This window comes from Myotis brandtii, unplaced genomic scaffold (assembly GCF_000412655.1).
Source record: "Myotis brandtii unplaced genomic scaffold, ASM41265v1 scaffold964, whole genome shotgun sequence".
NCBI lineage: Eukaryota > Metazoa > Chordata > Mammalia > Chiroptera > Vespertilionidae > Myotis > Myotis brandtii.
The window spans coordinates 216,037-237,468 of record NW_005371989.1 but is presented as its reverse complement, the minus strand read 5'-3'; the positions used below and the strand labels follow the sequence as shown (position 1 = coordinate 237,468).

The 21,432-nt window shown below is 39.5% G+C and overlaps 2 protein-coding genes and 1 pseudogene across 2 annotated transcripts in view; 2 read left to right on the top strand and 1 right to left on the bottom strand.

Annotated features, from left to right (window-relative positions):
• The window catches only part of LOC102240006 (zinc finger protein 791-like), an 18,883-nt gene extending 5,038 nt beyond the window's left edge, over nucleotides 1-13,845 (top strand). The window contains exons 2-5 of the mRNA XM_005886219.1: nucleotides 3,148-3,294; nucleotides 11,467-11,593; nucleotides 11,998-12,058; nucleotides 12,447-13,845. Of these exons, the coding sequence (XP_005886281.1) occupies nucleotides 3,148-3,294; nucleotides 11,467-11,593; nucleotides 11,998-12,058; nucleotides 12,447-13,845 (1,734 nt within the window). The remainder of the gene's footprint in view (nucleotides 1-3,147; nucleotides 3,295-11,466; nucleotides 11,594-11,997; nucleotides 12,059-12,446) is intronic.
• LOC102262380 lies at nucleotides 9,100-9,954 on the bottom strand (annotated as a pseudogene).
• Nucleotides 13,846-13,886: 41 nt separating the features above from the next.
• On the top strand, nucleotides 13,887-16,361 carry LOC102262689 (zinc finger protein 709-like). The gene is made up of 3 exons (XM_014533312.1): nucleotides 13,887-14,183; nucleotides 14,589-14,649; nucleotides 15,038-16,361. The coding sequence occupies exons 1-3, from the start codon at nucleotides 14,150-14,152 to the stop codon at nucleotides 16,179-16,181; spliced, it is 1,239 nt and encodes a 412-aa protein (XP_014388798.1). The 5' UTR covers nucleotides 13,887-14,149; the 3' UTR covers nucleotides 16,182-16,361.
• The last annotated feature ends 5,071 nt before the right edge of the window (nucleotides 16,362-21,432 follow it).

Genomic DNA, 21,432 nt, shown 5'->3' with positions numbered 1-21,432 from the left:
TCCTACACACCTCCTACTGGGGATGTGCCCGCAACCAAGGTACATGCCCTTGACCGGAATCGAACCTGGGACCTTTTAGTCCGCAGGCCGACGCTCTATCCACTGAGCCAAACCGGTTAGGGCTAGGGATATTTTTATGTATTGTTAAATCCAGTGTGGTTATATTGTGTTGAGGAATTTTGCATCTATGTTCCTCAGGCATATTGGTTTGTAATATTTGTGTGGATTTTTTTGTAGTGTCTTTGGTTTTGATGTCAGGGTATTGCTGTCTTTGTGGAATGAATTCAGCTGAATTTTTTGTTTTCAATTTTTTTGAAATCGTTTAAGAAGTATAGGTATTCCTTTAGTGTTTGGTAGAATTCATTGGAGGAGTTTTTTGTTTTTTTTTAAAATTGTTATTACAGATTCAGTATTGTTTCCAGTAAGCAGTTCATTCTGATTGTCTGTGTCATTCTGATTCTTTTTTGGAGAATTGTATGTTTCTAAGAATTTATCTTTTTCTTCTAGGTTGTCCCATTTGTTGGTTGGTAGCAAGAGAAAAGCAGCTAGATATACACAGGTGAACACCCACATGACTATCAGCCAATTTTCCAGGAGAAACTTTGCAGTTCAGAAAATAATAGCATGATATATTTAAAAAGGTAAAAAGAGCCCTAACCGGTTTGGCTCAGTGGATAGAGCATCAGCCTGTGGACTGAAGGGTCCCGGGTTCGATTTTGGTCAAGGGCACATGCCCAGGTTGCAGGCTCAGTCCCCAATAGGGGGCGGGCGTCAATGATTCTCTCTCATCACTGATGTTTCTTATCTCTCTCTCCCTCTCTGAAATAAAAAAAATATATATGTTTTAACAAAAAGGTAAAAGGAAAAAAACCTACAATCAAGCATACTCCACCCAATAAGGTTATCATTCAGAATTAAAAGAGAGAGAAAAAAATTTCCCAGTCAGAAAAAAAAATCTCACTAGTAAAAGTAAATAAACATTTAGTAAAAGTAGATCAACTAATTGTAAAACTACTATGATAGTTAAAGACAACAGTAGTAAAATCAGGATTATATAAAATAAATAAGAAAGAAACAACAGACAAAAACATAAAATATGCCATCATAAATGTATTATGTAGAGAGTGTGTAATAAGTATGGTATTTTTAGAATGATTCAACTGAGGCAGCCATTAACTTAAAATGGACAACTTTAAACATAAGTTGTTATAAATGAAGCTCATGGTAACCACAACCAAAAAAATATAATAGATACAAAAAAATTTAAAGAGAAATGTATCCAAATATAACATTAAAGAAACTTATCAATACCCAAGATAAAAAGGCCAAAAATGAAATACAAAAAACAACAAAATAACAATTAATACAATGGCAATAAGTACATGTGCCTATCAATAATTACTTTAAATGGAAACTGAACAAAATGCTCCAATAAAGATTTAGGGCTGTGGTCGGCAAACAGCGGCTCATGAGCCACACGTGGCTCTTTGGTCCCTTGAGTGTGGCTCTTCCACAAAATACCAACTTCTGCACATGGGCCATGAAGTTTCAGTCGCACTGTACATGCGCACCCGCACGTGGTATTTTGTGGAAGAGCCACACTCAAGGGACCAAAGAGCCACGTGTGGCTCATGAGCCGCTGTTTGCCGACCACAGCCCTAAATCTTTATTGGAGCATTTTGTTCAGTTTCCATTTAAAGTAATTATTGATAGGCACATGTACTTATTGCCATTGTATTAATTGTTATTTTGTTGTTTTTTGTATTTCATTTTTGGCCTTTTTATCTTGGGTATTGATAAGTTTCTTTAATGTTATATTTGGATACATTTCTCTTTAAATTTTTTTGTATCTATTATATTTTTTTGGTTGTGGTTACCATGAGCTTCATTTATAACAACTTATGTTTAAAGTTGTCCATTTTAAGTTAATGGCTGCCTCAGTTGAATCATTCTAAAAATACCATACTTATTACACACTCTCTACATAATACATTTATGATGGCATATTTTATGTTTTTGTCTGTTGTTTCTTTCTTATTTATTTTATATAATCCTGATTTTACTACTGTTGTCTTTAACTATCATAGTAGTTTTACAATTAGTTGATCTACTTTTACTAAATGTTTATTTACTTTTACTAGTGAGATTTTTTTTTCTGACTGGGAAATTTTTTTCTCTCTCTTTTAATTCTGAATGATAACCTTATTGGGTGGAGTATGCTTGATTGTAGGTTTTTTTCCTTTTACCTTTTTGTTAAAACATATATATTTTTTTTATTTCAGAGAGGGAGAGAGAGATAAGAAACATCAGTGATGAGAGAGAATCATTGACGCCCGCCCCCTATTGGGGACTGAGCCTGCAACCTGGGCATGTGCCCTTGACCAAAATCGAACCCGGGACCCTTCAGTCCATAGGCTGATGCTCTATCCACTGAGCCAAACCGGTTAGGGCTCTTTTTACCTTTTTAAATATATCATGCTATTATTTTCTGAACTGCAAAGTTTCTCCTGGAAAATTGGCTGATAGTCATGTGGGTGTTCACCTGTGTATATCTAGCTGCTTTTCTCTTGCTACCAAAAAGTACTGGTTTTCAAAACTAAAAATTTAAAAACTGCCACGGGGGGAAAAACACACCAAATATTTCACAAAACACTCCTTTCTTTCTGAAGTGTTTTAGGATGTAATCATTAACCAGTCTGTTACTTTAATCTTAAATGGCCAATGGAGACAAACAGTTCTGAGACTGTGCTTCCACCACCGATTAAGACTAGGTGGCAGGTTATTGGGAATAATATTTATTTAGCCTTGTGAAACCTCAAGGCAGTCTTTGTGATTGCCAGTTCCAGCTGCCTTCTTTCTTTTTTTAAAAAATATATTTTATTGATTTTTTACAGAGAGAATGGGAGAAGGATAGAGAGTTAGAAACATCGATGAGAGAGAAACATCTATCAGCTGCCTCCTGCACACCCCCTACTGGGGATGTGCCTGCAACCAAGGTACATGCCCTTGACCGGAATCGAACCTGGGACCCTTCAGTCCGCAGGCGGACACTCTATCCACTGTGCCAAACTGGTTAGGGCCCAGCTCCTTTCTTGTGTACTGCTTTTCTGATACCTACAGCAACTGTCTGTCTCATGTCATGAACAGCAAAATGGCCCAGAGGAGGATAGTCAGAGAATCTCTCAACACACATGGCCTTGCCAGGAACCATATCCACGATGGCAGCATCACCAGATTTCAAAAACATTGGGCCATCTTCCAGCTTTTTCCAGAACGATGATTCGTCTTTTGCAGGTGAGCAAATTTGCGAGCAATGTGAGCTGTGTGAGAGTCCTGCACAGGTGCATACCCAGCACTGAGTTGGCCTGGATGGTTCAGGATAATCACCTGAGCTGGAAACCAGCTACTCCATTCGTGGGCAGTTTTCCTGTCACCAGCCACATTGCTGCAGTGAACATCTGTGACAGAAACATTCTTGACATTGAAGTCCACATTGTCCCCCGGAAGAGCTTTGCTCAGTTTTATGGTGCATTTCAACAGACCAGTTATAGCAGGGGTCCTCAAACTTTTTAAACAGGGGGCCAGTTCACTGTCCCTCAGACCGTTGGAGGGCCGGACTATAGTTTAAAAAAAAACTATGAACAAATTCCTATGCACACTATCTTATTTTGAAGTAAAAAAACAAAACTTCAAAAAAAAGGCTCTCCTAACTTCAAAAAAAAAGGCCCTACTAACTGCAAAATAAAAAAAAAAATAGACCTCCTAACTTCAAAAAAAAATAAATCCTAACTTGTTCTTCCCTCGGCCCTCAGGCAGCAGCAGGCTCTGCACAGGCAAGCTCGTGACTCGTCCGATCACACCCGAGACTGAGAGGAGGAGTCGAGAGACAGAGAAGGAGGGGAGTGGGAGAGAGCGGCGCACATTCCACACATGCGCACTGTGGGCCCGGGACGAGTCGGCTGCTAAGCAACAGGCAGCAGCGGCAAAAACACCCGGCAGGCCGGATGTCTCCCGCGGGCTGTAGTTTGAGGACCCCTGAGTTATAGTGTTCTCTGGAGCAAAGGTGACCACTGTGCCAGGTTTGAGAACACCAGTCTCCACTTGGCCCTCAGAGACAGTACTGATACCAACAATTTTGTAGATATTCTGGAGCGGTAGATGCAGGGGCTTGTCAGTTGGACAAGTTGGTGGTAGGATGCAATCCAGTACTTCAAGTAATGTGGTTCCACTGGCATTGCCATCTTTATGGGTGACTCCCCATAGCCTGAACCAAGGCCTCTTAGCACCTGGCTCCAGCATGTTGTTACCATTCCAATCAGAAATTGGCACAAATGCTACTTTGTTGGGGTTGTTTTCCACTGTATTGATGTAGATCAGTGGTTCTCAACCTTGGCTGCACATTAGAATCACCTGGGAATCGTTTTAAAATCCTGATTTCCGAGCCTCATCCTCTGGAAATTCTGTTTCTTTGTTATGGGGTGGGGCCACAACATTAGTAACAAAGAAACAGAATTTCCGGAGGGTGAGGCCCAGAAATCAGGATTTTAAAACGATTCCCAGGTGATTCTAATGTGCAGCCACGGTTGAGAACCACTGATGTAGATGCTGACTTCCTTAATGATTTCCTTGTATCTTTTCTGACTATAGGGCTGCTCGGTTTAATTCATTTTGTTAACACCAACACTTAGTTGCTTCACACCTAGCGTGTAAGTCAGAAGGGCATGCTCACCTGTCTGCCAATTTTTGAAGTTACGTCCTTCAAGTTCACCAACCCAGCAGCAACAGTCAGGACAGCACAGTCAGCCTGAGATGTGCCTGTAATCATGCTTTTGATGAGGTCTCTGTGTCCTGGGGCATCCATGCTGGTCACATAATACTTGCTGGTCTCGAATTTCCACAGGCAGATATTAGTGGTGATACCACATTCACGTTCAGCTTTCAGCTTATCCAAGACTCGGGCATACTTGACAGAATCTTTACCCGTTTCAGCAGCCTCCTTCTCAGATTTTTTTGTCCATCCCACCAAATTTGTACATCAGATGGTCAGTAGTGGTAGACTTACCCAAATCAACGTGTCTAGTGCTGATGATGCTGACATGAGTTTCCCCCTCTCCCTTCCTGAAATCAATTTATATATTATATATACATACATATATATGTATGTATATATAATATATAAATTGATTTCAGGAAGGGAGAGGGGGAAAGAGATAGAAATATCAATGATGGGAATCATTGATTGGCTGCCTCCTGCACGCCCCCTACTGGCATGTGCCCTTGACTGGAATCAAACCCGTGATCCTTCAGTCCGCAGGTGGACACTGAGTCAAACCAGTTAGGGCTCTTTCTAATTTTGGCTTCGATTTAGCAGTGGTTCTCACAACACTGTTCTGGCAGCAAAGCCTTGTCGAAAAGAAAGGAGATTCTGTTTTGTTTGTTTTTTTGTCTTTTTTTATTGTTTTGTTTTGTTTTTTGTTTGTTTGTTTGTTTTTTTAGTGAGAGGGGAAAGGGAAAGGGACACAGAGAGTGAAGCATCGATGTGAGAAACATCCATCGGTTGCCTCCCGTACACACCCTGACCTGGGATTGAACCTGCAAACTGGGTATGTGCCTGACTGATAACTGAACCACCAACCTTTCAGTGCACAGGACAACACTCAACCAGTTGAGCCACACGGACCAGGGAGAGATTGTTTTTATTCAGACTTTTAGCATTTTAATTGTGCTGTGTCTTGTTATGAGTCTTTTGGGGTTTCTCTTGTTTAAAAATCTCTTTGCCTCCTGACATAAATGTCAGTTTTCTTTACCAGATTAGGGATGTTTTCAGCCAATATTTCTTCATATAGATTCAGTCTCTTTCTCCCTTCTCCTTCTGAAACTCCTGTAATGCAAATGTTAGTATGCTTGATGTTGTTTTAAAGGTCTCTTAAACTATCCTTGTTCCTTAACATTCTTTTTACTTTTTTACTCTTCCGATTGTGTGATTTCTACTATTTTGTCTTCCAGATTGCTGATTTGTTTTTCTGCATCATCTAATCTGCTGTTAATTCCTCTAGTGTATTCTTTTTATTTTAGTTATTGTATTTTTCAATATTTTCTTATGTGTGTTTGGTTTTTTTTTATCTCTTTGTGAGCATTTCCACTGAGTTCATCTGTCTACCATAATTTTGTTGAGTAGTTTTATAGCCATTGCTTTTGGATTCTTTATCCAGTAGATTGTCTGTTTCTACTTCATTTAGTTCATTTTCTGGGATTTTGTCCTTTTCTTTAATTTGGAAAGTATTCCATTGTCTCATTTTGCTTATCTTTCTGTGTGTTTCAGTGTATAATGTAGATCAATTATGTCTCCCTTTTTAAGAGTGGTTTTGTGTTGAAAATGTTATATGGCACAATCCCCATTGGTCACCAGAATCAGTTATTCCACAGGTGTCTTCTGTGTAGGTTCTGTGTGCCCTTCTGTCTTAGTTTGGTGGGGATTGGTGTGGGTACTACCATGGGTGGGATTTTTTCTCACGCTGACTAGCCCCTAAAACTTGTCATGACTGGTTTGGATAATTGTGTACAGGGGTTGGCCCCATGGAGCAGGAGTCACTTTGATGGGTGCTGGCTGAGTCCCCCCACTGAGTGTGCCATTTGTGAGGTAACTTGGGTGTCGCACTCCTGTAAGACAAAGCCGGTTTCCAAATATGCCAGCTCTGAAGCCTCTTTAGAGTGGCTCTGCTGTGGCTGAGGCCAGCTGCAGATTGTGCAGGGCCTAGAGCTGCTTGGGTAGGGGCGGTATTTCAGCAAAGGTCGGCTGCTGCATGTGCCAGGTCTGGGTCACTTGGAAGGGACTGTGATGAGAACCAGGGCCGGCTGTTGTCTGTACCATTGTTGGAACCACTTGGGATGAAGGGCAGTGCAAGCTGATGAGGACTGCCACTGTGGCAAGGTCGGATCTACCTTTGGGAGTAGTACTATTAGAATGGCATACTTATTAAAAGACCTTGGGCAGATGTCTATGTTGGATCCTGTCTTCCCTTAGAGCAGCGGTTCTCAACCTGTGGGTCGCGACCCCTTTGGCGGTCGAACGACCCTTTCACAGGGGTCGCCTAAGACCATCCTGCATATCAGATATTTACATTACGATTCATAACAGTAGCAACATTACAGTTATGAAGTAGCAACAAAAATAATTTTATGGTTGGGTCACAACATGAGGAACTGTATTTAAAGGGCCAGAAGGTTGAGAACCACTGTCTTAGAGGTAGGCTGTGATAGAGACTGGGGTTGCCCTGACAGTAGGAGGGGAGTCTTAATGGCAAAAAGAAAGATTGTATGGTATGAATAAGGTGTGCCTATTTGATGGTCACATCTTAAAGCAGTGGTTCTCAACCTTCCTAATGCTGCGACCCTTTAATACAGTTCCTCATGTTGTGGTGACCCCCAATTTCATTGTTACAAATTGAACATAATTAAAGCATAGTGATTAATCACAAAACAATATTTAATTATATATGTGTTTTCCGATGGTCTTAGGCGACCCCTGTGAAAGGGTCGTTCGACCCTCAAAGGGGTCGCGATTCACAGGTTGAGAACCGCTGTCTTAAAGAGAAGTTATTTCAGAGAGAAAGAGAAGAGATTGGGGAAAGCAGCCAATTGACAATCGACGGAGGGCCCAGTTCACTCTCCTAATACCAGGGAGCTCACCAGGACCCTTAAGTACCTCTGTGCTGCTGCTGGCTCTGCATCTACTGCAACAAAGATCCTGACCCCCTGGTTAGTGGGGACAACAGTTATAGCCTGTCGGTGGCACAGCAAAGGGATTAACTCAGACTGGACTCAAGCCTTAGGTTCTTAAGTCCTATATAGCAATCATTTCATAGGCGAGGCCTCTAATCCTGATAGCACTGCTTTGAGGCCCTCTGAAGGGAAAGTTTAATGGGTACCATGCTTTAGAGACTGCACATTCATTCCTCTGATGTTTTTATAGTGACCTAAAATATAAAACAGGTAAGGGCTTGAGCAAAAGAACAAAAGGAAAAAAGCATTGAAATGGTACAGAATTTGACGTAATTGGAAATTCAAAATACACAGAAAGAATTAAATTAAAAAAATTAAAGGTCACTCTTTGGAGTTTGAGTCTCTAAAAATAATTCCAGATTGTTACCCATTATCTGTAATGCAGTGGTATGCGACCTTTCGTGCAATTCTCATGTAATTTGGTTTCAAGTTACAGTTATACCTGGGATCTCAATAAATTAAAGCAAGGTACTTCCTGATCTTAGGGGAATTGCTGAAATAATATAAAGGAGAAAGGAGTATACTTCATGTAAAAATGAAAAGTCTGCCTTTGACTCAAGGTCATAGCACCCATTCTCCAAAAATACCCATGGTCATGAGGAAAGCTCTGACCCAATTAATTAAATTAAAACTTCACCACTTCCAAATTGGCTTTACAAAATTTGACTCTGTGGTCCTTACCACTTTGTAATGTTAGTTAATGTGACCCAGTGTAAATTAAAAAGGGCCTTCAAGAATTGAAAACTGTAATAAATAACCTTTTAGAAAGAAGTCATTATCTCCAGTTATACTTTGAACAGCTGAATTTTGCCTTTTTAAACCTGGAGAGAATGAATGACTTCTCACACTGGATTACTAAAACCTTGAGGTTGTGTTCATACCAGATAAACCTGTATTTCTAGTTCCCGACATTATCAAATTTACTGACTCCTACTCATTAACTGGTACGGATTCTGTTATCATAGATTTGGCTAACAGTGTGTTCTATTCAGTGCCCATTTCAACAGCCATTTAGCACAATTGGGCTTCACCTTGAAGGGTCATGATACACCTTTACCTGGTTATTCTCAGGAAACCTCAACACCATTATCACAGCACACAGTCTGCAGGTCAGATATAAGCTGCATTTATCTTGCTCCAGGAGAACAGGTATGACATTACATGTATGTCATTCTCCTTGGTGGACGTTCTTTTGACATTTAGGACACACGTACAGTGGGAAAAAAGGAGCTTACGAAAAGGAGATGGACCACTGCCCAAAACATATGAGGCCCTGGTGCCTTGGTTACTTTTTTTTTCCACAAGACAAAAAAAATTAAAAAACATTGTTCCGTGGGTATGTAATAGTCCAAGGGGCTAAATAGTTACTTTGGGACGGCTTTACAAATTTAAAATAGATGCTGAAGTAAATGTTACATATTAACATTATCTGGTTCATTTTCTTCCTTAAAGATTCTTTAGCCTATTTCTCTGCATCGTCCTTTATATCTTTTGGGATAATTTTTGTCATCCTTTAGTTATTTCACCAACGCAACTCAGCTCTAGTTCAGCTTTATCATTTAACTTTATTAAGTACTATGGAAATTGTTTTTGTAACTTCTTTAACAGTATCACGGCAGGCATTCTGTTTATCTGAAATTTTTCTATTTCTGTCTTCCAGCTTGTCTGGCTTTGCCAGTAGCATAGCCCCAGTGACCATATGAAATACCCGGTGGGTCAGTCACACACCATCATTCACACTGTAAGACTTTAACATGAAACCGCAGCCAGAAGTTCTCACAGCACTGTGAAGTGTGTATGCCCATATGCGTGTCCATACGTGGCCACTCTGTCTGCAAGATGTTTTAGTGGAATGCTGTAGCCAAAGTTACATCTAAAGTTGCAAGCTTCTTCTCTTGCAGTGTCTGCTAATGAACGGGCATCTGAGGACGAACCTGCCATTCCATCATTTAAACGTCATTTTATGGAACCTTCTTCATAAAGTTTGCATTGACGGTTATCTGTTATTAATTTTATGAAAATTAATTGGTACTGCACTGACTTGTTTCTATATTCCTTTTTTTTAAAAAAGGTATTCCCATGATGTGCTTTCAAATTTTTTGTTTAAAGCAGGCTTACCTAGGGTTTATGGATCTTGCCTTCTGTTTTATTTGTTCTGTCTTGTTTTTGCGTTATTCTTCACTGAGATAGAGGTTTCTGTTTGTTTGTTTTTAAAGTACTGGTTGTGTTTAGAACAAAATATTTGGGCCATATTTCAAAATACTGGGTTCATTTTCTCTTTCCAAATTCTGGAATCACCAGATTGCCCTGGTACCAAAATTATCTTATGGATCTAAGAATAGAAGATGATTTCCAGTTTTTGTGCTTTTTTTCCTGAGATTGAGAGAATGACATCCTCTAAGTTACTTAAATTCCAGATCAGAAACTTGAAGTCTCTGACTCCAGTCACTGATGATTAATCACTGATGATTAACTGCTGACCGCTTTAATACTTCATGATTTATTTCCCCCATGTCTTTACATCTCTCTGATGCTACAGGAGAGCCTTCGTACTTTGTCCGTTAGGGTAGCAAGAAGTTGACTACACGCTAGCTCCACCCTTGTGTATGAACTCTCACCTTAGTTCCCTTTCTAAACTCAGTAAAACAAGTCCACGCACCTTTTCATGCTCAATCAAGCTATTTCATGCCTGCTTGAGAGAGGTGCCTTACTTTCCCTAAAGACCCCAATTATGAAAGTCATAGCCCTTTCATACCCTGTTGGCAATGTGTGGTTTCATCAGCTGAGGGGTTTCTATGCCCAAGGGTTGAGTTATCATGCTCCTTTATTCAACGGGGGAAGTAAGAATTGACAGAAGGATAGGCATTGCCTAGATATCTTGTGTTACAATTGCCTACAGCATTCAAAACAGTAACAAGCAATCTATACCATGTAGCCTAGGTGTGTGGTAGGCTATGCATACCAGTGAAGTTCGTGTATGATGTTTCTACAATGCCAAATTCACTTAACAATGCATATCTGGGTGTGTCCTTGTTGTTACTACCATTTTAGCTCATCAAATCATACAGAGAGAGAAACTAAGAACTAAAACTGTGGTAAATAACACACAAGGAAAAGGCCCTGCTTCTCCATAGAATATTTTCATTACATCTGATTATTTGTAATGTCATGGAGGACTTTAGTAAGGTATGGCCTGCTGTACCTTGATAAAACTTGGATTCCCAAGGATCACATGTATTCTATGTTTGGTGATAGGAAAGCTTCTAGTTCTTTAGTACATTTTATTCATCGAATGCGGATTTGACATTCGGACTTAGGAGTGCTGTCAATTGGGAATAATAAGAAAGGAGCCGAATCGATTTTTCTTACAAGGCATTGATGTTATTAAAATAATAATGTTTGTTTCACTTGTATAGACTTTTGTCATTTCTCAACATGCTCTGTACCTTGTTATTAGAGAAATAATGATGTGATGTATTCATAGTAAAAATGTGTAAGCAATTTCCATGTGTTCATATGGTGTTAAATTTATGAGGAAGTGTGGAAAGTACGTTTCTTTGATCAAGTCATAAAATAAATTATTGGAGCTGATAGAATCATATGTAACCTTGTTATAAATGGATTGTAGATTTTCAGGCTGTCAACTTCACAAACTTTACTCTGTACATATATGGATTGTTTTAGGACTCGGTATCCTTTGAGGATGTGGCTGTGAACTTCAGTCTGGAGGAGTGGGCTTTACTGGAGTCTTCACAGAAGAAACTCTACAGAGATGTGATGAGGGAAACCTTCCGGAACCTGGCCTCCATAGGTAAGGATGATGAATTCCCTTCACTTGCTCAAATTAGAGCACAAGTTTCTTTGTTTTTTTCAGAGAGGAAGGGAGAGGGAGAGAGAGAGAAACATCAATGATGAGAGAGAGAATCATTGATTGGCTGTCTCCTGCAGGCCCTACACTGGGGATCGAGCCCACAACACGGCATGTGCCCTGACCAGGAATCAAACCGTGACCTCCTGGTTCATAGGTTGATGCTCAACCACTGAGCCACACCAGCCAGGCACAAGTGTTTTTTACCCATCAGCATTTTCTAAGATGTGTCATTTGGGAAGGAATGACATTGACAAATAGTTACAGCTCATCATAGAAATAGAATGTACTAGTTTTTAAATAACTTCTAATACTTTGGAATTATTTTTCTGGGTCTGCTGCTTTAGGTAGCAAATGGGAAGATCTTGACATGGAAGATCAGTACAAAAACCAGAAGAGAAAACAAAGGTGAGTCACACAAGAGAAAGCAGTGTCTCATGTAAAAGAACCATTGAAATTTTAAAAAGAAGCAACCAAAGCAACAGCTTCTTTAAATGTATTACATCTTAAGAGATGTTCACCAAATTGCTTTCTTATATATTATATAAATGATCAGTGTTTGCAAAATAGATTAGGAAACAGCATTATTAAACCCTGTATATGAATATCACTGTTTTATTAATAGCAAGGCTAAACTTGTCTTGCAGAGCCTTCAGTATATTAAATTTTATATAAACATAAAACATAAAACCTACACTTTCAGTGTAAATCGTACTAATATACTTTAAATATTTTACTGATCAATACAAAGTCTCTAATAAAAAATCATTCATGAGGTGTTTCTTGTTTTTTACAGAAGTCGTATGTTGGAGAGAACCTGTGAAGGGAAAATGGTTAGTCAGTGTGGAGAAAACATCAGCCTTATTCCTGATTTCAGTCTGAAGAAGAAATCTCTTCCTGGAGGAACACGGTGTGAATGCAGAATGTTTGACAAAGCCTTCACAGATCATTCATCTCATAGTAGTCACACCAGCTGTCACAATGGACAAAACTTCTCTGAGTATCAGAGATTTGGAGTGAAGCCATATAAATGTAATGTATGTGGGAAAGCCTTTAGTTATCTTCAGTGCTTTGAAAATCATGAAAGAACTCACTATGGAGAGAAACCCTATAAGTGTAAGGAATGTGGGAAAACCTTTATGTGGCTCAAAATTCTTCAGAAACACATGACCAAACATAGTGCAGATGCTCCTTATAATGGTAAGGTGTGTACGAAAACCTTTAGTTCTTCAACTTCTCTTCAGACAGGTGAGAGAACCCACTCTGGAGAGAAGGCCTATCAATGTGAAAAATGTAGTAAAACATTCAGGCATCCCAGCCAACTTCACGTACATGAAAGAACCCACAGTGCAGAGAAACCATATGAGTGTAGGATATGTGGAAAGGCCTTCAAATATTTCAAATCCTTAGAACCACACAGAATGACTCACACAGCAGAAAAACCCTATAAATGTAAGGAATGTGGAAGAGCATTCAGGCATTACAGTTCCTTAGAAATACACAAAAGATTTCACACTGGAGAGAAGTCCTATGAATGTAAACACTGTGGTAAAGCTTTTAGTTATCACAGCTCCCTTAAAGGACACATGAAAATGCACACAGGAAATACTCCGTATCAATGTAAGGAATGTGGGAAAGTATTCACTCTTATCAGATCCTATCGAAATCATGAAAGGTACCACACTGGAGAGAAGACCTATCAATGTGAAAAATGTAGCAAAGCATTCATGTATCCTAGTTGTCTTCGAAGACATGAGAGAACTCACACTGAAGAGAAACCATATGAATGTAGGATATGTGGAAAGTCCTTCAAGTATTTCAGATCCTTAGAACCACACAAAATGACTCACACAGGAGAAAAACCCTATGAATGTAAGGAATGTGGAAGAACATTCAGATACTACAGCTCCTTAGAAATACACAAGAAATTTCACACTGGAGAGAAGTCCTATGAATGTAAACACTGTGGGAAAGCCTATAGCTATCCCAGCTCCCTTAAAGGACACATGAAAATGCACACTGGAAACACACCTTACCAATGTAAGGAATGTGGGAAAGCATTCACTTGCCTTAGTTTGTTACAAAGACATGAAAGAACTCACACTGGCGAGAAACCCTATGAATGTAAACAATGTGGTACTTTTGTCATTTCTCAACATGCTCTGTACCTTGTTATTAGAGAAATAATGATGTGATGTATTCATAGTAAAAATGTGTAAGCAATTTCCATGTGTTCATATGGTGTTAAATTTATGAGGAAGTGTGGAAAGTACGTTTCTTTGATCAAGTCATAAAATAAATTATTGGAGCTGATAGAATCATATGTAACCTTGTTATAAATGGATTGTAGATTTTCAGGCTGTCAACTTCACAAACTTTACTCTGTACATATATGGATTGTTTTAGGACTCGGTATCCTTTGAGGATGTGGCTGTGAACTTCAGTCTGGAGGAGTGGGCTTTACTGGAGTCTTCACAGAAGAAACTCTACAGAGATGTGATGAGGGAAACCTTCCGGAACCTGGCCTCCATAGGTAAGGATGATGAATTCCCTTCACTTGCTCAAATTAGAGCACAAGTTTCTTTGTTTTTTTTCAGAGAGGAAGGGAGAGGGAGAGAGAGAGAAACATCAATGATGAGAGAGAGAATCATTGATTGGCTGTCTCCTGCAGGCCCTACTCTGGGGATCGAGCCCGCAACACGGCATGTGCCCTGACCAGGAATCAAACCGTGACCTCCTGGTTCATAGGTTGATGCTCAACCACTGAGCCACACCAGCCAGGCACAAGTGTTTTTTACCTATCAGCATTTTCTAAGATGTGTCATTTGGGAAGGAATGACTTTGACAAATAGTTACAGCTCATCATAGAAATAGAATGTACTAATTTTTAAATAACTTCTAATACTTTGGAATTATTTTTCTGGGTCTGCTGCTTTAGGTAGCAAATGGGAAGATCTTGACATGGAAGATCAGTACAAAAACCAGAAGAGAAAACAAAGGTGAGTCACACAAGAGAAAGCAGGGTCTCATGTAAAAGAACCATTGAAATTTTAAAAAGAAGCAACCAAAGCAACAGCTTCTTTAAATGTATTACATCTTAAGAGATGTTCACCAAATTGCTTTCTTATATATTATATAAATGATCAGTGTTTGCAAAATAGATTAGGAAACAGCATTATTAAACCCTGTATATGAATATCACTGTTTTATTAATAGCAAGGCTAAACTTGTCTTGCAGAGCCTTCAGTATATTAAATTTTATATAAACATAAAACATAAAACCTACACTTTCAGTGTAAATCGTACTAATATACTTTAAATATTTTACTGATCAATACAAAGTCTCTAATAAAAAATCATTCATGAGGTGTTTCTTGTTTTTTACAGAAGTCGTATGTTGGAGAGAACCTGTGAAGGGAAAATGGTTAGTCAGTGTGGAGAAAACATCAGCCTTATTCCTGATTTCAGTCTGAAGAAGAAATCTCTTCCTGGAGGAACACGGTGTGAATGCAGAATGTTTGACAAAGCCTTCACAGATCATTCATCTCATAGTAGTCACACCAGCTGTCACAATGGACAAAACTTCTCTGAGTATCAGAGATTTGGAGTGAAGCCATATAAATGTAATGTATGTGGGAAAGCCTTTAGTTATCTTCAGTGCTTTGAAAATCATGAAAGAACTCACTATGGAGAGAAACCCTATAAGTGTAAGGAATGTGGGAAAACCTTTATGTGGCTCAAAATTCTTCAGAAACACATGACCAAACATAGTGCAGATGCTCCTTATAATGGTAAGGTGTGTACGAAAACCTTTAGTTCTTCAACTTCTCTTCAGACAGGTGAGAGAACCCACTCTGGAGAGAAGGCCTATCAATGTGAAAAATGTAGTAAAACATTCAGGCATCCCAGCCAACTTCACGTACATGAAAGAACCCACAGTGCAGAGAAACCATATGAGTGTAGGATATGTGGAAAGGCCTTCAAATATTTCAAATCCTTAGAACCACACAGAATGACTCACACAGCAGAAAAACCCTATAAATGTAAGGAATGTGGAAGAGCATTCAGGCATTACAGTTCCTTAGAAATACACAAAAGGTTTCACACTGGAGAGAAGTCCTATGAATGTAAACACTGTGGTAAAGCTTTTAGTTATCACAGCTCCCTTAAAGGACACATGAAAATGCACACTGGAAACACACCTTACCAATGTAAGGAATGTGGGAAAGCATTCACTTGCCTTAGTTTGTTACAAAGACATGAAAGAACTCACACTGGCGAGAAACCCTATGAATGTAAACAATGTGGTAAAACCTATAAAGATCACAGTAACTTACAAACACACGAAAGAAATCATACTGGAGAGAAACCCTTTAAATGTAAAGAATGTAGAAAAGCCTTCAATTGTAACAAAAACCTTCAATTACACGTGAAAAGGCACAATGGAAACAAACCGTATAAATGTGAAGAATGTGGGAAAGCCTTCGTTGATGGCTCATCCTTACGAAGGCATAAGAGGATTCACGAATAAAACCTAGTGAATGTAAATAGTGTGGAAAAGACCAGTTATTCCTTTTCTTTCTGGAGGCATTAGAGGACTCGCTGGATAAAACCTCGTGAATGTAAAGAGTGTGAGAAAGGTTTCATTGGTCTATATTTTTTTTAAATGTATTTTTATTGATTTCAGAGAGGAAGGGAGAGAGAGACAGAAACATCAATGATGGGAGAGAATCATTGATTGGCTGCCTCCTGCATGCCCCACACTGGGGGGTCCAGCCTGCAATCCGGGCATATGCCCTGAGCGGCAATCAAACTGTGACCTTCTGGTTCATAGGTTGATGCTCAAGCACTGAGCTATGCTGGCTGGGCTGGGCCCACATCTTTATATTTGAAAACTCTCACTGAAAGGCATAGAAATGTAAATAACCTGATAAGGCTGATGGAAATTAATGTTTGTATAATGTTCCGGAAAATGTTCAAGGTTAAAGAGTTGTTTTGAAAATTACAAATATTTTTGGCCCTGACTGGTTTGGCTCAGTGGATAGAGCGTCGGCCTGCGGACGCAAGGGTCCCAGGTTCGATTCCGGTCAAGGGCATGTACCTTGGTTGCGGGCACATCTCCAGTAGGGGGTGTGCAGGAGGCAGCTGATCGATGTTTCTCTCTCATCGATGTTTCTAACTCTCTATCCCCCTCCCTTCCTCTCTGTAAAAAATCATTAAAATATATATATTTTTTAAAATTATAAATATTTTTGTTTACCAAGTTTCTTTAAGTGTGTTATTAGGATGTAGATTTCTAATACTGTTGATCCTTAAACAACTCAGGGATTAAGGGCACCAACTGCCCACATACTCCAAAACCCTTGTAGAACTTAAGCCAGTCCTCCATGTGGTTTCCCAACCACAAATTGAAATGGCAGTTCATCCTTTAAAAACAAGTGTTTGAACTGCTTAAAAGTGGGTCCTTGCAGTTCAAGCCTGTGTTGTTCAAGGGTCAACTGTAATTTCTTTTAGAAATGAATATTACAATGAAATAATTCTGGGACATAACTTTCTACAATATTACATATTAGTAACTGGTGATTTTTTATTAAGTCAGTTAGTAATATTATCTGTTGACTTTTTGAAGCCTGTTAGATCCAAAGTATGTGAATTCTAATGTATTTCTAATATGGAAATAGTTTATTTTTTAAATGATGTTTTGTTTTTTGTTCAGATGGCATTAAAAAATTACAATTCAATATTTTTTTTATTTTGGTATTAGGATTTTTTACTGGCCTTGTGAAATTTAATATCTATATGTATATATCTCATATGTCCCTTTATGTATATGTGTGTATATATATGTATATCTCATATATCCCTTTATTACTGACAGTGCTTTTTTTTATGGGGGGTGGGGTGGGGTGGGGGGGAGGTGATGGGTATAAGAGCTTTTTCCTCATGTTCCTTAGCAATAAACAGTGGGAGTAAATATTTGTGTGTCAATTTTATGAAGATTATATTTCCATGTGAATTGTTACTTTGTTATTTGGTCTTGTGCTTTTTTTCCTGACTGGCATGTTAGATATTTTTGGTTTAAGAGGAGAGACCTGTGATATGACCCAAAATCTATGCTTGGAATATCCCTTTGTAGGTAATGTTAGGAATTAGATTTTCCAGGATTTATAGTCTCTGAGATTCCATATTAGACTTTTCCAGTAACCTCACTTGCCTGAGTTTGGAAGGCATAAGCAAAATAGGCATTAGATTGTGGAGCCATCATATCCTATATAATAAAACCCTAATATGCAAATTGACCAAACAGCAGAATGACTGGTCGCTATGACGTGCACTGACCACCAGGGGGCAGATTCTCAACGCAAGAGCTGCCCCCTGGTGGTCAGTGCACTCACACAATGGGAACACCGCTCAGTCAGAGGCTAGGTTCACAGCTGGAGAGGACAGCAGCAGTGGCCGGAGCCTCTCCCGCCTCCGGGGAACAGGCTTAAGCAGGCAGGTGGACATCCCCCAAGGGATCCCAGACTGTAAGAGGGCACAGGCCGGGCTGAGAGACCCCCTTCTCTCCCTCCCCCGCCCTCCAGTGTTAAGGGCCGCTGGCAAAGAACACTCGGTTTAATTATGTCAGCTGAAACTCAGAGCGAAGGCATAGCCATGCCCTGAGGGCGGACCCAGTCAAGAGATTGGACGACACTCAGTCTGACTTTCCTGCCCAGTGTTAAGGGGATGGATCTCATGATGTCGCCAGGAACTCAAGGCCCACCCAGATGTGATGTAACTTCCTATAATTCAAGTATATAATAAACTCCTTCCAGTGCTGGCTCTCTGACTGTTCCTCCATGAGAGGGCAGAGGCCACACCCAGCCCAAACTTTTAATCTAATTTTGTGTCTGTCCTGTTCATTTTTCTTTAATCCCAAAAGTGCCTCCTAATTTATACAAACTGGTTCACGTCTCTCTCTCCGTGCAGGACATGGAGAAGAGACCCCAGCCCCGACACCCAAATGCACAAATGTCATACACCAGGCCTCTAGTATGGCAATAGAATGATACACAGGGGCTTTAACATAGGGCACCATTTCCCAGCTCATTTTTTTTGGATTCTTTTCTCTTCCAGTCAAGAGTATCTTCAAAACAACTACAATCTGATTTCCATTTTCTTAGAGGTGTAGTTTTCCAGTGATTTCTTCACAAGATTCACATCAAAGATCCATCAGAGTGGCTTTTTCTGTAAGCTGTCTTTTGTTCACCAGTAAACTAGTTCAGCTCTTTATGCATGGGACTATTGTCTGATTATTTTCTTCTCTAGGTTATATCTGTATAAGATCTACTTTGTATAGGAAACATCTTATGCTGTTAATAGTGCTGGAGGGTATGTTTTGTTGATTCCCCATGACATTCACAATGGTGCATTGAAGAAAAGAACATGGAGTTTGTTTCTCTACTGCAATGTGCCGTGGTTGGCTTGACCTGGTCTTTCAATGGCACAGTAAGCACCTCCCTCCTGTCAGGAATACTGGGTATTTTCTGTTACTTTTAGGTGACTGTAATCCTTCAGAATGGTTTCATTTGTGTTCTAGTGCATGTAATTAAAACCATGTGCATTTTCTGTCAAAGATTTCATACACATTTTATTAACTGTTTTAAGCCAGCGGTCGCCAACCTTTCGGACTTAACAGGCCACCAGTGGTCTGAGGACCACCGATTGGTGACCGCTGTTTTAAGCAATAGAATGTTAACAAGTATTATTCTGTTAAGAGGGTATGATTCCTATTCAAGGGAACAAGACCTTTTTTTATGCTGATTGCTGTGAAGAGGTAAACTGTATCCTGTCATGACCATTCATAATGCTTGTTTTCTAGAAGGTAACAACTATGTAATGAAGTTAACCTTAACTTGTAAAAAGCTCCACCAGTGATATCAATATGAAGAGGAGACTAGTGGTCATTGTTATGATTTGGAACTAGATATTTTTGGTTTAAGAGGAGAGACCTGTGATATGACCCAAAATCTATGCTTGGAATATCCCTTTGTAGGTAATGTTAGGAATTAGATTTTCCAGGATTTATAGTCTCTGAGAGTTAGAAAAACACATAAAACATCAATGAAATAAAAAGTGGAAATTTTTAATGGAAAAATTAACAAAATGAACTAATCTTTAGCTTAGGTTGATCTATAGAAAAGGGGGAATGATTCAAATTCATACAATTTTAAAAATACATGTTTTTAAAATTGATTTTATTGGTTGAGCATCATCCCATGCACCAGGAGGTTAGGGCACATTCCCAGGATGCTAGTTCGGTTCCCAGTAGGGGACGTGCAGAAGGCAGCCGATCAGCCAATAGACATGTCGCTGTCACATTGATATTTCTTCTTCCTCTCCCTTCCTCTTTCTCTAAAAATCAAAATACATGTTTTTAAAATATTTTTAAATATATTTTTATTAATTTTAGAAAGGAAGGGAGAGAGAGAGAAACATCAGTGATGAAAGAGAGTCATTGGCTGCCTCCTGCATGATCGGGGATCAAGCCCGCAACCTGGACATATGCCCTGACTGGGAATCCAACTGTGACTTCCTGGTTCATAGGTCGATGCTCAACCACTGAGCCACCATGGCTGGGCTATTTTTAAAATCTTAACAAGAAAGACAGCAACATTTGTCTGAACAGATGCTGGTCCAAAGAAAACCACCTAACTCCCCAGCCAGTTAGGCCAGCTTGAACATCAGGCTTATAGGAAATTTATGTCTGTGTCCCATCCCTATAGTATTTCCTTCTTATAACAAAACAACACAATAGAAATAGACATAGAAAAACAAAATAACCATCTCTGGGAGGAAAGAATCACTGAAAATACTAATAAAATAAAAGCTCAAGAAGTTAGCTTCATAAATATTCTCTGTTGCCAATGAATATTTTAAAAAGAGAAAAAGGCTCACCACTTTTAACTTCCACCAAACCCTGCAGAACAGGTCTAAGAAACTGACATGGTAAAATGCTAACCACCTTGGCCAGCTGTGGTCAGACTTTCATGACCGCTCAGCTGCTGCAGTCCAGAAAGCCAGCCGTGCACCAAATTGTGGGTGCTAAAAAAATTATTAATACCTTTTTCTCCCATTTTCGAAGTTCTTCTAGACTGGGCTAATAATCTAACAGAGACAGATGAACAGGAGAACATCCAAGTTTAATGCATGTACATGGGGAATTCACATAGGCATGGAAATCCTAAAGGCAGTGGGGCAATATTAGGTGTATAAGGCATTTCTTTGTACATAGGAGAAGGGGGAAATAAGGTATTGGATTTCAGAAGCGAGAATGGACAATTTTCAGGCGGTTGAGAAAGAACACAAACAGCAGGAAAATCCTTGCTAAGTGCCCTAACTGGTTTGCTCAGTGGATAGAGCCTCGGCCTGTGGACTGAAGGGTCCCAGGTTTGATTCCAGTCAAGGGCATGTACCTTGGTTGCGGGCACATCCCCAGCGCGTGGTGTGCAGGAGGCAGCTGATCGATGTTTCTCTCTCATCCATGTTTCGAACTCTATCCCTCTCCCTTCCTCTCTGTAAAAAATCAATAGAATATATTTTAAAAAAATGAAGATCGAAACAAAAAGTTCTGACCTTAAAAAGAAAAAATCCTTGCTAGGCAACGCAGAAACAGTGGGACACAGGGGTATCTAGCTAATAGGTCCCTGCCTAAAGCCCTCTTGTTTACCATACTGAATGCAAATTACGCTAAAACATCATTCCAAGATCTCCTTTCTTGGGGCCACAACATTAGTAACAAA

Excerpts from the sequence above, each read along its gene's own strand:
- LOC102262689 (XM_014533312.1), top strand. The coding sequence starts at position 14,150 with ATGAGGGAAACCTTCCGGAACCTGGCCTCCATAG. Across the intron at positions 14,184-14,588 it reads CCGGAACCTGGCCTCCATAG|GTAGCAAATGGGAAGATCTT; the intron begins GTAAGGATGATG and ends CTGCTGCTTTAG. Across the intron at positions 14,650-15,037 it reads AACCAGAAGAGAAAACAAAG|AAGTCGTATGTTGGAGAGAA; the intron begins GTGAGTCACACA and ends TGTTTTTTACAG.